Here is a 14032-nt window from a genome sequence, read left to right as displayed (position 1 = left end):
TTTTTAAAGGCTGTCTCTAAAGATTTTTTGATCATTGTTTTATTATGACTTTTGCAGGTCTTTTTCATTGGAGTTAAAAGGCCAAGTTAGCGCATTTGGACTTTTGGAGCTTCCTAATGATGGATTTCCCACGTTGAAGTTAGGAAAGGAATATTTCTGTGGTTTTTCAGAAATTTTTTCTTTTTGCCTTTCAGATGTTGAAGGCTGTGTTTTTTCGTGATCATCAATTTTGTCTAAGACATCCTTAATAATTTTGGCAGCAATAACTTCTAAATTTTTTTTAGTAGCCATGTTGTCTATTTTATTAATTAATTCTTTAATTAATTCTTCTATTTTTACGAGCGAACTCATATGGAAGATATTATTGTCATCCTCTTTTTGAGACTTTTGATTTCATTCTTTGCAGTAATGATTTTCTTTTCTAGGATTTTTATATTAAGAGTTCTTTTATCATAACTTAATATAAAGTTTGTTTTTTGCTCATTTATTCTTGCTGAATATATGATTATTTCTGCTTCTTTATGAACAATTTCTTCTTCTAAAGCAGCAATAACATTTGAAATTAGTTTTGAGGACATTATATCCCAACAACTTCTTTTAAAATTTCTCCGTACTTATCTATCCTTTCAGACATAGACCTCATTAATTGGAGTTCACTGTTACCAGCTTCTCTTAATTGCGAAGAGGTTCCAGCATAACTATGCCTTGGTTTGGACACAAGTATTTGTTTATTTCGAGCAATATCGATTGCCCAGTTTTCTCGTAACTGTGAAGGTTCTGAGAACTTACTTCCTTCTACGGTTCCGATTTCTGAAAATATATCTTCTATAGCTATATTTTCTTTTTCTTTATACTCAATTGAATGGGTACTATTTGTTAAAGCATATGAGATTAAATAATTAATCGTAAATACTTTATTTCCTGGTTCCATCAGGTCGGTTCTTTCACATTGATGTATGAAACTTAAAGTTTTATCGAAATCTTTTGAATCTCGATGTAAGGCAAATTTAGGATAAACAGTAAACATAAATTTACCATATGCTAAATTTCCTTGTATAGCTCCTAGGAGAGCATCTTGTCTATTGATAATTCTATTATCAACTAGAGCCATTTTTATTGGAAAGTTAATTCCATCTCTAAATTGCGCTTTTAGGAGAATTTTTACAGCGCCAATATGTACCATAGAGAGGGACTTTCTTAATTCTGGTTTTATTTGCAAAAGTCTTTTTGCAATTTCTCCCTTTGTTAGAAGTGGTAAATACACTTCTCCAGATGTATCTCTTATATCCACTGAGATTTCTTCAGTGTTGAAACAATAAAAGATTTTATTTTTTCTAGTAAAAGCTCTTGAAACAAGACTTTGTAAATTATTAGGTTGGTTAAAAACTTGTTTAGAGTTAAGCTTAAATTTAAGCTTGTTAATTTTTGATAATTGATCAGAATTAATCATGTAATCTGATGAAAAACCTTTTTCATTTTCACTGAAATTTATTATTTCAGTTGTTTGTTGTTCCGATTCCTCAGAATCTTTTGCAAACAAATTTTTGTTTTCCATTTTTAAAGAGTTTTAAAGAATTTCTATCTCTTATTTTTTAAAAAAGAGCAACGAGGCTCTGATACCATTATTGCGGAATGTTATGAAAAATACTTTGATTAACGAAAGATTTATTTTTTAAGATTAAGGAGAAACATATATAGAATCATTTGAAGTTTAAAAACAGCAGAAATAAATTTATACCTTTCAATCTGTAATCAATCTATCTTGTTCCTCAAAATTCTGAACTTCTGTAAGTGACCAATCCAACAACACCATGATTTCCCTAACGCCCTCCTGGCTAAACGGTACTTCTTCTTGGCGGCTACATAGGATTCCAGGTTTTACAGAGTGCAAATTTATTATGAAGATAAAAGAGTAAGATTAAAAGGATATTTTTATTTCATAACTGTTTTCCCCGAAGGAAAAACTTCTTGATATCTACATCGTTTCTCCTCTAAGGAGATTTTACTCACACATGCTTTAAGAAAATTACAAGTAAAAGAAAAGGGGCGAGTGTCGATGCCCTTAAACCTAAATCATACTTCTTTATATAGGAGAAGCAGATTTTTACAAATGACCAAAATGGCCTTCCTCTATCGTCATTGATGACGTTTTTAGTCTATATACCCATGTGTTGGGTCCAGTTCTCTGGTGTCTTCTTCTGAAAAGTAGATTCCTTCTTCAGTGGAAGAGCTGCTTTTTGCTTTGCACCATGTGCACTGGTGGTCATCAATAATTTCTTTTAACTTTTGGCAAAGTTTTTCTTTAGTGGTGGGACTGACTTCCACATTGTTCTCAATAATTTGTTGTGTAAAATTATTGATAGCTGTCCATTCGGTTTGTGGAAGAGGCGTTGCACTATAGCTTGTAATAATGCAATTACTGCTGCAATAATTTACTTTATTAAAGCTTCCTCTCTTGATTTTATCAAGATTATGAAAGATCCTAATGAATCTTTCTGTTCTGATTGAACTCCAGTTTTCAATGTCTTCATCATCATTCATAATTTTTGAAGGATTGACAGTTCTTGTTTTGGCTAGGCCAATTTCTAGGTGATGGTAGGCGGGAAATGTACTTCCTTGATACCAATCAGGGAGAGTGGATGTGCATTTGACAAAGATATTTGCATCCTTTGCTGCTGCGATTTTCTTTCGAAAGTTTTTAATTGCTTTCTTCATTCCTTCTGTCAATAAACTGATTTCTAGTAAATTAGACGCAGGATAAATAAACTTGATTAATCCGGCTGAAAATGCTAGAGAAACAAGTTCTGGGCTAGAGCCTGGACAAAAAACAATTAGGCTTTTGGTGGCCTTGTCTTCCGTGTAGATATTTTCGGACTCAAAATCATTTTGACTGAGAGACCTTGCTTTAGACCATATTGTCCTGAATTCATCCAAAGATATGATATCTTTTTCTTCTTTTTCTTCAAAACGTGTCATTTTTGAAAGATTTGTGGGAGCTTCTCTGAACTCTATAATTTTTTCTTTTTTCCTGGGTTTTAAAGGTTCAGGAAAAGTTAGTACCTTTAACGGTATCTCTTTTTTGCCGAACTCTGCAGAAAAACGTGTAGCTTCTTGTTGGGCTTGATATAAAGTTTTGTATTTTTTTAAACGGGTGTGGATTTCCCGAGGTGTATTTGGAGACTAGAGACCAGTCTTCATAAATGCCTCTGTGATCACCGTCAAAAATAACATAAAATCTAGAAGTATCTTTTTCTGGTTTGTTAGCTATTTCTGAATAACTTGGTCTAAGAGAGACCTTTTCAGTTTTTGGCAAACTGTCAGCCATCAACGGATTTGTTGTGTCTTTACCAGAGCCGTTTGCTGCTGGACTAGATGAAGATTGTGGTTCCTCATTTACCTTATTTTTGCTTTTTTCCAAAGCAACAGGAGTTAACGGACTTGAGTGTTCTTTACCCTTAGCCGTTTGTAAGGGAATAGATTCAGATTGTATCCTTTCGGATTCCTGTTCTGAATTAACAGTTGTTGCTTTTAGACTTTCGTCATATAAAGCTATTTTTTCTTGAATGGCCTTTAGCTCAATAATCAATAATTTTTCTTTAAGGCGTAATGCCTTTAATTCATCCATGAGAGGATAAAAAAAAACTTTTCTTGAAAAGTTTATTTTCTAAACCAGAACCCTCTTTATTTATCAAAAGAAATATTGAATTTTGAGATGATAAATATAAACCTGTGTGGTTCTTATTTATAGCCGGGTGAATAGTGATTTCAATTATTTTGAAAATCACGTGTAAGGCAATCAGCCAAGACATTTTTTGGCCCCTCAAGGTGCTCAATATCAAAAGCATATCTTGAGAACCACATCTGCCATCTGACGAGGCGTCCTTGTTTATTATCTCCAGAAATTTTTGTTTTAAGGAAATAAGTAAAATTTTTGTTATCTGTCCTGACTAGAAATTTTACTGGAGTGAGATAAATGGAAAATTTTGAGATAGTATTTTTTACCGCCAGTAATTCTTTTTCATTACTGTGATAATTTCGTTCAGCTGGTTTAAAGCTTCCTGAAGTGTATCTGCATATCTCTTCCTTTTCGGCTGTTTTAGCCTTTAGAACTCCTCCCCAAAAATCATTTGAGGCATCTGTTTCAATAATAAGAAAATCTTTTTCTTTTGGAAGATAAAGTTTTGGAAAATCTGTTAATTTTTTCTTTATCTTTTTTATGTAATCAGTATCGGATTGTTTCCATTCCCATACATAATCTTTCTTTAATTTAACCTGTAACGGTTTTCTAAGCTCTGCAAGCTTTGGGATATAACTTTCTGCATAAGTTAAAACACCCAAAAATCTTTGAAGATGCTTCTTGTCTTCTAAGATATTAGGAAATTTATGCAAATTTTCTAAAATGTGTTTTTGAGGACAATGAGTCCCTTGGTCAATTTCTAAGCATAAGAAATTTATCTTTGTTTTAAAAAGATTAGCTTTCTTTCTAGATAAAATTATCCCATATTTTTCAATTGTTTTTAGAACTGAAAAAACATGAAAATAATGCTTTTCTTCTGAGTTTGAGAAAACTATTATATCGTCAACGTAGACGGTGCAATACTCTTCTAATCCTCTTAAAGCGTTTTGCATATGTCTTTGAAATATGCTGGGAGCTTGTTTTAAGCCAAAAGGAACTACCTTCCATTGATAATGTCCGTCTGGGCATGTGAATGCAGTTAATAACTGAGATTCTTCGTCTAATAGTACCTGCCAGAAACCACTTTTGCAATCGAAACTTGAAAAAATGGTTTTGCCTCTTAAGAGGGTTAGTAACTCCTGCATACATGGGAGGTTATGGCTATCACCTTTAGTAGCTGCATTGATTGCTTTATAATTTACAACCATACGCTTTTTTCCTCTTCTTTTTTCTGCCTCATTTTCAACTAAGAATGCAGGAGACATGTGAGGAGATTTACTTGGGACTATTAATTTAAGATCTAATAGTTCTTTAATTTGTTTTTTAAATTCTTCCCTATCCTGGGGACTATATTTCATAGGTTTTACCCTGATTATAGTTTTTGGATCAATTAACTCTATTGACGCCTTCATCCATTTTTTGGATTTTTCTGGATCTATGGGATTTTCTGAGCATACCTTTTCAAGTATTTCTTCAATTTTTTGGTACTTTCTTATTTCTAGAAAATATTTTTCTTCAGGTTTTATAACTTCCTGAGTTATATTAGTACCTGGTATTTGTTTTATTTTTGAATCTTTTTTCATAGATTCAAGAAATCCGGGCTTTCCTAATTGAAAAGCTTTTGTTACTTTTTTAATCAAAATCATTTCCTGATTTAGATGAAAAGATATTCTATCAAGCCATTGGGTAAATGGTCCATATAACTGACAGAAATTGTTTCCTAAGAGTATATCAATACCTGATTCCTGTTGATATATTGTTGGAATAATAAAAGGTTCTCCTGAGAAATAGACAATCAGATTTCTACAGACTTTATCCAACTTAATTGTTTCTTGATTAGCAATTGTTACGTCAATGCTTCTGGGAGTATTTTCCCATAATTCATCGGGTATAACATACTTGCTTGCTAGACATAGACTTGCCCCAGTGTCTATATAACAGTGTAGTGTTATTATTTTATATCCTTTTAGGAAAATTTTTCCTTTGATATAAATTGAGTTAGGGTTAGTTATGTTTGAATATACTAACTCTTTTTCCTTTTGAAGATCAATACAAAAGTGTACAATGTCTTCTTTCCAATTGATGATTAAATTTTTATTCATTCTGATTCTTCGGAAGAGAAGTCTTCAGAAGATGAATCACTAATTATTTTTAATGAATATACATGCCTATATTCTTCAAAAATATCTTCAGATGGAAAATATCCATCAGTTTTTGCTATAGAGATAAGCTTCGCTTTCTCTGGGAATTTTTGTCTATTAGGACATTCGTTAGCATAATGCCCTTCTTCAGAGCATATCCAACATCTACATTTCTTTTTTCCTTGAGGACAAACTTTAGGTTTTTCTTTTGAGAAGTATTTACCAGGAGTAAATTTTTTCCAAAATCTTTTCTTTGGTTTGTACCTTTTTTTATATTTCTTTTTGAAATATTTTTTATCTTTTATTTGCTCACAGCCGAAAGATAACTGTGGAATTTCTGCTAATTTTTTGCAACAGTTTTTGTTGAATCTTTTTAGCTGTTTTTGTTTCTTAGAGAAATCGCAATATGTAGCAATTTCTTCTTTAACAATTTTAGTAGCAAACCCAAGAGAATGCATTGTTAAACCGTTTTTCTCTTTATTCCATCTTTCTTTGGCTTTTTCACCAACGATTGGAATTTTCATTAAATAGACTTCAACCCAAGAGTGATATTCTCCTGTGCTTAATTTATATAAATTTGTTTCGAACAAACAGGTGAATTCGTCTAAAAGACAGATGTCACATAACTGTGCTCTTGTTAGGTTTTGTCTTGCTTTTTCAAGCAATTTCTGGTTTTCTAGATCTTTATTAGAAAAAAAATCAAGGCCTAAAAACATAGTGTATAAGGCGTTAATAATTTGTTCAAAAAGATCAATACCATCTAAATCCTCATTCCAGGAGGTTCCTTTGATAAAATCTTGTATTATTCCTGCGGACTTATGTTCTATTAATAATAACAAGGTTTTAGCATTGGAGAATTCTTCTTCATTAGACTGAATTATCAGGCTAATTTCGGTATTCCATTTATCTATTACCTCTTTCCTTTTTTCAAGGTCAAAGATACAGTCAATTTTTATAGTGTCAATGGCAGTAGAGCTTCCATTGTTAGCACTAGGTATTCCCTTATGATATGGCATAGAGAACTCAGTTTTCGCTTTTTTATGGCGTGTTCTACCATAACTAGTACTAGCTTGATGCATTCTAGTACTTTGTCTTGGAATTTCATCTTCTTCTGAAGAATCTTCTTCCTCTGTTTTAGGCTCTGGAATAGCCAAAACTGTTTCTTTTGAGAAATATTTTTCGTTTAAATTTTTATCTTCTAAAAATTTTTTCTCGCATTCATCTTCACTTAAAGACAAAAGTTGAACGAGTTCATTAATTTGATCCACAGGGAGAGTATCTAATTGTTCATCAAAAACTTGTTCTAATTTTTGCGTAATAGAACTCATTTTGATTTAAGCTATAGTAATGATGATTTCTTTTTCCTTAAGAACTTGTAAATGGTTCTTAATTTTATATAAGGCTGAAAATTCTTTAGCGAGATTATTAAGCCTTTCTTGGGGATCCATGTTGATGTCGTTCATCAAGTAATGAATTTTTATTTGTATGTTGTGAATGAGTATTTTATATTCATTCTTTTTAGATTGAGTATTTTTAAAGGCTGTCTCTAAAGATTTTTTGATCATTGTTTTATTATGACTTTTGCAGGTCTTTTTCATTGGAGTTAAAAGGCCAAGTTAGCGCATTTGGACTTTTGGAGCTTCCTAATGATGGATTTCCCACGTTGAAGTTAGGAAAGGAATATTTCTGTGGTTTTTCAGAAATTTTTTCTTTTTGCCTTTCAGATGTTGAAGGCTGTGTTTTTTCGTGATCATCAATTTTGTCTAAGACATCCTTAATAATTTTGGCAGCAATAACTTCTAAATTTTCTTTAGTAGCCATGTTGTCTATTTTATTAATTAATTCTTTAATTAATTCTTCTATTTTTACGAGCGAACTCATATGGAAGATATTATTGTCATCCTCTTTTTGAGACTTTTGATTTCATTCTTTGCAGTAATGATTTTCTTTTCTAGGATTTTTATATTAAGAGTTCTTTTATCATAACTTAATATAAAGTTTGTTTTTTGCTCATTTATTCTTGCTGAATATATGATTATTTCTGCTTCTTTATGAACAATTTCTTCTTCTAAAGCAGCAATAACATTTGAAATTAGTTTTGAGGACATTATATCCCAACAACTTCTTTTAAAATTTCTCCGTACTTATCTATCCTTTCAGACATAGACCTCATTAATTGGAGTTCACTGTTACCAGCTTCTCTTAATTGCGAAGAGGTTCCAGCATAACTATGCCTTGGTTTGGACACAAGTATTTGTTTATTTCGAGCAATATCGATTGCCCAGTTTTCTCGTAACTGTGAAGGTTCTGAGAACTTACTTCCTTCTACGGTTCCGATTTCTGAAAATATATCTTCTATAGCTATATTTTCTTTTTCTTTATACTCAATTGAATGGGTACTATTTGTTAAAGCATATGAGATTAAATAATTAATCGTAAATACTTTATTTCCTGGTTCCATCAGGTCGGTTCTTTCACATTGATGTATGAAACTTAAAGTTTTATCGAAATCTTTTGAATCTCGATGTAAGGCAAATTTAGGATAAACAGTAAACATAAATTTACCATATGCTAAATTTCCTTGTATAGCTCCTAGGAGAGCATCTTGTCTATTGATAATTCTATTATCAACTAGAGCCATTTTTATTGGAAAGTTAATTCCATCTCTAAATTGCGCTTTTAGGAGAATTTTTACAGCGCCAATATGTACCATAGAGAGGGACTTTCTTAATTCTGGTTTTATTTGCAAAAGTCTTTTTGCAATTTCTCCCTTTGTTAGAAGTGGTAAATACACTTCTCCAGATGTATCTCTTATATCCACTGAGATTTCTTCAGTGTTGAAACAATAAAAGATTTTATTTTTTCTAGTAAAAGCTCTTGAAACAAGACTTTGTAAATTATTAGGTTGGTTAAAAACTTGTTTAGAGTTAAGCTTAAATTTAAGCTTGTTAATTTTTGATAATTGATCAGAATTAATCATGTAATCTGATAAAAAACCTTTTTCATTTTCACTGAAATTTATTATTTCAGTTGTTTGTTGTTCCGATTCCTCAGAATCTTTTGCAAACAAATTTTTGTTTTCCATTTTTAAAGAGTTTTAAAGAATTTCTATCTCTTATTTTTTAAAAAAGAGCAACGAGATAGAAATTCTCGTTGCTCTCTTGCTATCAAAAAAGAGCACCAATTACTACAGTTCAAGTACATCATCCTCTCTTGCTATCAAAAATCACTTTACAGTTAACACCAAAATAACAAAACCCTCTAAAAGCCCAACACTTATACCACCTATAAAATCTCAATTTTCAAACCCAAAAAAAAAAGTCAAAAGAGACAAGAATCAAGACAGTCAACTCTCATGGCGGTTCTAACACGAATAGGCAGGCTTACACAAACTCTCGAGGGGAGAAAACGAGCTCAACTAACTTGAAAACGGGCTCCTATGAAACGCTTTACACTCAACTCCAACATTTTGTATCTTTATCATGATTTCTCTACCATTTTCCAAATCTGGTTTTAAAAACTAAGCGACTGGATTGATTTTCAGTAGTTGTTAGGCCAGTTGATTTGAGGGGGCTGAGGCGGCTGCTGATAGACTGTAGATGTGGGTCCCACCATGTCAACACCGCTCGCCATTGTCTGAGGTTGTTGGAGAAGTGGGTGAACAGGTGTGGTGGTGACTGGTTGATACATACCAGCAAAAGTTGTGTGCGGGGCTTGTGTCGGTGCGTATGCAACTTGACCCCCTTGAGGAAGATTATAAAAAGAACTTGCCTGCAAATGAATATAGTCACGTAAGCAATATATGAATACGATATTACAATGTATTAGATATTTAAATGAATAGTTAAATTACCTGTTGTCCTGTTACGTAAACATTACTTTCCTTCAACTGAGACGCACCAATGTCATCATTAGAAGTTGAATTGCCAGCTGTCACAGGCTTGTATTGCTGAAGTGGATATTTGGCAGCCGGATGCATACTGCCAGGTGGCGGTTGTTGGGGGAACGCACCGTTACTCAAAAACTGAGGAATGCCATGTGGAGGAATGTAAAACGGAGGGTAATACGGGGCGTATGGGATATAATTTGGAGGATAATGCGGTAAATGTAATCCAGTCGGCTGCCTGAACATCGGCAGTGGTTGCTGAGGCAGCATTACCCCGCCTGCTTGTGACGCTAACGGTGTGGGACCCGCACCAACCTGTTGTTGTAACGCATTAAATAAATATTATTAAACCACAATTGTAAAAGTACATGTATATTAAGAAAAAAAGAATGCAAACCTCCTGTGAGGACTGAGAAGTCGGTTGAGAATGAGATAAAACCGAGACGTTTCCGTTGTACTTGGGTGTGTGAAAATATCCCACTGGGTCAAACGGTTGTGGAACCTACATTTAACAATAATATACAAAAAGAATCACATAAATAGTTCAAATGATTCTTGAAAATAAAAAGATCAAATACTTACAACAAAGGTTGGGACGCTAGAAGCATCACGAGGTTGAGACTCGTTGCTTTCAAAAGGTGCCAGCTGGCTGCCAATGATCGGTGGGATGAAGTTATGAGCCACTGGATATTGATTACCTGGCACTGGGAGTGAAGTCTCTTGCTTGGATTCGGTGTGATCAGAAACCACGTTAGACGACACTTCATCAGCTGTTGGCAACACATCTTGATTCCTATTGGCATGTTCCTCTATATGTTCAGTGATCTCCTCAGAAGCCTCGGAAACAGATGGGCTCTTGTCACTCATGGGCCCAGGCCCAATCAAGGTGTTTAAAATAAGCCCAAAAGAAGCATCAAAGCTTCCAAAGCAGAACCCTAGTTTATCAGCTTCAGGAACATGAAGGTGGTTTGGAATAATAACCTGTTGACCATCTGGAATCTGTGATTCCTTTGACTCGAGAATAACAGCTTCAATCTTTGATGAAGAATGAGTTTCAACTTCAACTGGAACGGAAATGGGAACAAGATTTGTTGGTTTTGGCTTCCATTCCTTACCAGAACCGACTGTAATAAAAAAAAAACATAAAATATCATACATATTTCACTTTAAATTCATTAAACAAGAGTTATGAGTCAAATGATTTAATACCCTTGTGAGACGTGATCGCTTGTTGTGACCTGTTATTGTAATTTGAAGGTGGCCTTTTATTCTCAACCAAGGTCTCGTTGACTTTTTCAAGAGAAGTTTGTTGACTTTCGGGAAGAACAGGGTCAGCAGACAAATCTCCCAAAGCAGCAGTCAAAATTTTGACTTCAGATTCCTTATTATCAGCAACAATGGAAGAACTGAAAATAATCAAAGAAAAATTGTAACTTGTGAGGATTTAAGCCTTATACATTTAAATTAAAAGATTATTATACTGTAAATAAATAAACACCTTGCAACCGCTTTATTCTTCTTATCACGAGGTGCAGGCAGAATTACACCATCAACTGCACCTTGATTTATTTCATTTTCTTTTCCAGATAAAGCCTTCCTGCTACTGCCTGCATCTAGGTTTTCAAAAATCATATTGTTAGCTCATTACAACACTAGTCCTTGATTTACATGTAATAACCGTCTTAAAGACAAAAACCAATCTTAACTGATATTCTAAAACTCTAAAATTCTAAATCTAATTCTCGAAGTTGCAAAAGTAATCACTTTCAAAACACACATCCAAACACTCATTTATTGGCTTTAGAGTTCAACGAAGAATAATAAGCGTCATCAATACAACAAATAAAGCATGTAATTACATTCAACTCGTAAATTACCATGAACAATGTGGCGAGACGGGTAGTTACTGTTACCCCTACCGCCCCAGTTTCCCCGACCCTGCATCCCCGGTTTCCACTTAGCATCCGTAGACTCCTTAACAAGATTCTGCTGAAACAAACAAACAATAACTTAATCACCTTAATAAAAAAAGCTTAAAACTTTTTACACTAACCGAATTCAGGGACTCATTCGTCTTACCTCTTTCTTTCGGTTTCCCTTCCTCCTCACCTCATGAAAAGGATCTGCATAAAACCAAAGTAAAGACCTTTAATTTCCTTAACATTTTAAATCCATATAAATAAACCCAAAAATATATATAAAAATAATAATAAAAAAACCTAACCCTAAAAGAAACAAAATGAGAGGTGAAAACCCAGATCAAAAACAAGGATCTTGAAAGAAGAACAATGGGTTACCTTGAGAAAGAAGCTTCTGGGCAGTCTCATTTGGATCCATGTTACAATCTTTGAGCATTGTGTATATCTCATCTTCACTGTGATGATTACCCGTGATCTCTTTCAGGCTTAGAATCGTCTTTCTAAGGGTATGTGGGATTGAAAGCTTAACTCCTCCACTATTGTTATTATTATTCATCGTCTTTGATACAAACAGTGGAGATTATTATTGTTGAATTGATGTGGGTTTGAATCAAGAACTTGTGTTATGTATAGATTGATAATAAAAGATTGAATGATTAAATGGGTAAATGAAGAATAAGATGAATATGAAGATGAAGAAGAGAAAGACTTTGGTTGGTTTGGTTAAGGGTTTTTGAATTGAATTAAATTGATCTGATTTTGTGTTTGTAGAGAGAGAGAGAGAGATGTGTGTTTCTTTAGGTTGTATGTTTTGGTCCTTTTGATTTTAGTTACTACACTATAATAGTCCTTTGAATATTGTCTAACACGTTGCGATATTGTTCCGTTCTGTCCTAAACAGCACGGTGTCGTCATATTTTGTATTGGTTTTCACCGTTTTAATTTAACTTTAGAATACAAAAAAATAATTAAATTAGTGTGAAAAAATACGTAAAAACAAAAATAAATGATCAATAAATGTAAAAACTAAATGACGATCAAATTACAATAATAATGTAACTAATTATTTATTGGTTCAAGTACCGAGTTAAAAATAATTAATAAGTTAAACGTGTTGAATGTAATTAATTTAAAAAAGTTAAAGCATTAAATATAGTAATGAATCGAATCTGTTACGTGAAAGTATATTTTAAAGCTATTTTTTTTATTTGGATGGGTGAAGAGTTAAGAGAACATAAATATGTGAAAATATATAAGATTGATGAACTACTTAAGAAAAAATATAGCAGGCCACCCACACAATTCCATCCGTGAGAAACCAGTGATTAATTACCGATTCATGTGGGAAAAACCCTAAATCGAGGGGGTCCCATTTTATCACAATTGGCACGGCTTTTCCCCGACTTCGCTCAATGTGACCTAATGTATATGGTGCAATTATTTTATGTAAATGTCATTGTTTTTGTTTACTTAATCATATCACGTTAAATCTTTACAATATATATATATATATATATAGAGACAGAATTACAGAAATTGTCCTTTATGTTTGTACTGAATTTCAGTGGTTGCCCTTTATCTTTAAAAGTAACATATTTTATACTTTACGTTTCCAAATGTTACACCATTTGTCCTTTAGCCCTAACCCAGTTAGTTTTTATCGTTAAGTATGGTCATGTGCCTTGCACGTGAGGGTAACTTAGTCATTTTACCCACTTATTAAAAAAACATTTTAAAAATAAAAGAATATATACATACAATATTCTCTCTCTCTCTCACTCTCTCTCTCTTCCTTCCCTTCAATCGTTCATACACCATCACCACCACTGTTTCTCCGGCGAGCCTCCACGGCCACTGAAACCCCTACCCCACCAACCTCTCTCCTTCCCTTTTAAACAATGGCCGGAAACCACTACCACCGCTCTCTCTCTCTCTCTCTCTCGTCCTTTCGTTCATACACCATCACCACCACCGTTTCTCCGGCGAGCCTCCACGGCCACCGGAACCCCTACCCCACCAACCTCTCTCCTTCCCTTTTAAACATTTGCCGGAAACCACCACCATCGGAAACCGCCGCCACACCGTCGTCGTTTCGGATCTGTATAAAGAGGTCTTTTTTTCCGGTGATAACCCATAACCTTGCAACCAACTCAAACCTTCGTCAGCCACTACGACAGCCTCCTTAAGTCGTTTCGGATCTATTCTTTGAGAAATGAGTTTCAGATCTGCAAAATCCATTTACAAGTAGCAACGCAGTCGCCACCAGGAGTTCACCGCAAAGGCACAACGGTGTTTATGGCCATAGGTTTTCAGATGGTGTTGTCGATGGGAGACAGAAAGGTTGCTGTGGTAGATTTAATGAAAGTAAGTCATGGCGGAGGTGGGTACGACGACGGTGCGGCGGTGGTTT

At 33.8% G+C, this 14032-nt stretch overlaps 3 protein-coding genes across 5 annotated transcripts; all 3 read right to left on the bottom strand.

Moving 5' to 3' along the window:
* Positions 1 to 577: 577 nt before the first annotated feature.
* On the bottom strand, positions 578 to 1111 carry LOC143609392 (uncharacterized). Its single transcript, XM_077084155.1, has one exon. It carries the CDS (start codon positions 1109 to 1111, stop codon positions 578 to 580), a length of 534 nt encoding a protein of 177 aa, XP_076940270.1.
* A 6813-nt stretch (positions 1112 to 7924) lies between these two features.
* On the bottom strand, positions 7925 to 8458 carry LOC143609391 (uncharacterized). The gene has a single exon (XM_077084154.1). It carries the CDS (start codon positions 8456 to 8458, stop codon positions 7925 to 7927), a length of 534 nt encoding a protein of 177 aa, XP_076940269.1.
* A 569-nt stretch (positions 8459 to 9027) lies between these two features.
* On the bottom strand, positions 9028 to 12414 carry LOC143609396 (GBF-interacting protein 1-like). 3 transcript variants are annotated; one of them, XM_077084161.1, is made up of 9 exons: positions 12001 to 12414; positions 11783 to 11826; positions 11581 to 11692; positions 11202 to 11310; positions 10913 to 11109; positions 10286 to 10827; positions 10101 to 10205; positions 9671 to 10018; positions 9028 to 9588 (listed from the first exon to the last, which is right to left on the bottom strand). In XM_077084161.1, the coding sequence occupies exons 1-9, from the start codon at positions 12176 to 12178 to the stop codon at positions 9358 to 9360; spliced, it is 1866 nt and encodes a 621-aa protein (XP_076940276.1). In that variant the 5' UTR covers positions 12179 to 12414; the 3' UTR covers positions 9028 to 9357. The 3 variants fall into 3 exon arrangements, with proteins under 3 accessions (XP_076940276.1, XP_076940273.1, XP_076940275.1); XM_077084158.1 differs by having other exon boundaries at positions 11202 to 11316; positions 12001 to 12413; XM_077084160.1 differs by having other exon boundaries at positions 11202 to 11316; positions 11581 to 11689; positions 12001 to 12413.
* Between the last annotated feature and the right edge of the window lie 1618 nt (positions 12415 to 14032).

This window comes from Bidens hawaiensis, unplaced genomic scaffold, assembly GCF_021521415.1.
Source record: "Bidens hawaiensis isolate Kalapana, Puna unplaced genomic scaffold, B.hawaiensis_p1.1 tig00419604_1, whole genome shotgun sequence".
Classification (NCBI taxonomy): Eukaryota; Viridiplantae; Streptophyta; class Magnoliopsida; order Asterales; family Asteraceae; genus Bidens; species Bidens hawaiensis.
This window is presented reverse-complemented; position numbering and strand designations above follow the sequence as displayed.

Excerpts from the sequence above, each read along its gene's own strand:
- LOC143609392 (XM_077084155.1), bottom strand. The coding sequence starts at position 1,111 with ATGGCTCTAGTTGATAATAGAATTATCAATAGACAAGATGCTCTCCTA.
- LOC143609391 (XM_077084154.1), bottom strand. The coding sequence starts at position 8,458 with ATGGCTCTAGTTGATAATAGAATTATCAATAGACAAGATGCTCTCCTA.
- LOC143609396 (XM_077084158.1), bottom strand. The coding sequence starts at position 12,178 with ATGAATAATAATAACAATAGTGGAGGAGTTAAGCTTTCAATCCCACAT. Across the intron at positions 11,317-11,580 it reads GTCTCGCCACATTGTTCATG|ATGCAGGCAGTAGCAGGAAG; the intron begins GTAATTTACGAG and ends TTGAAAACCTAG. Across the intron at positions 10,206-10,285 it reads CTAGCGTCCCAACCTTTGTT|GTTCCACAACCGTTTGACCC; the intron begins GTAAGTATTTGA and ends TGTTAAATGTAG.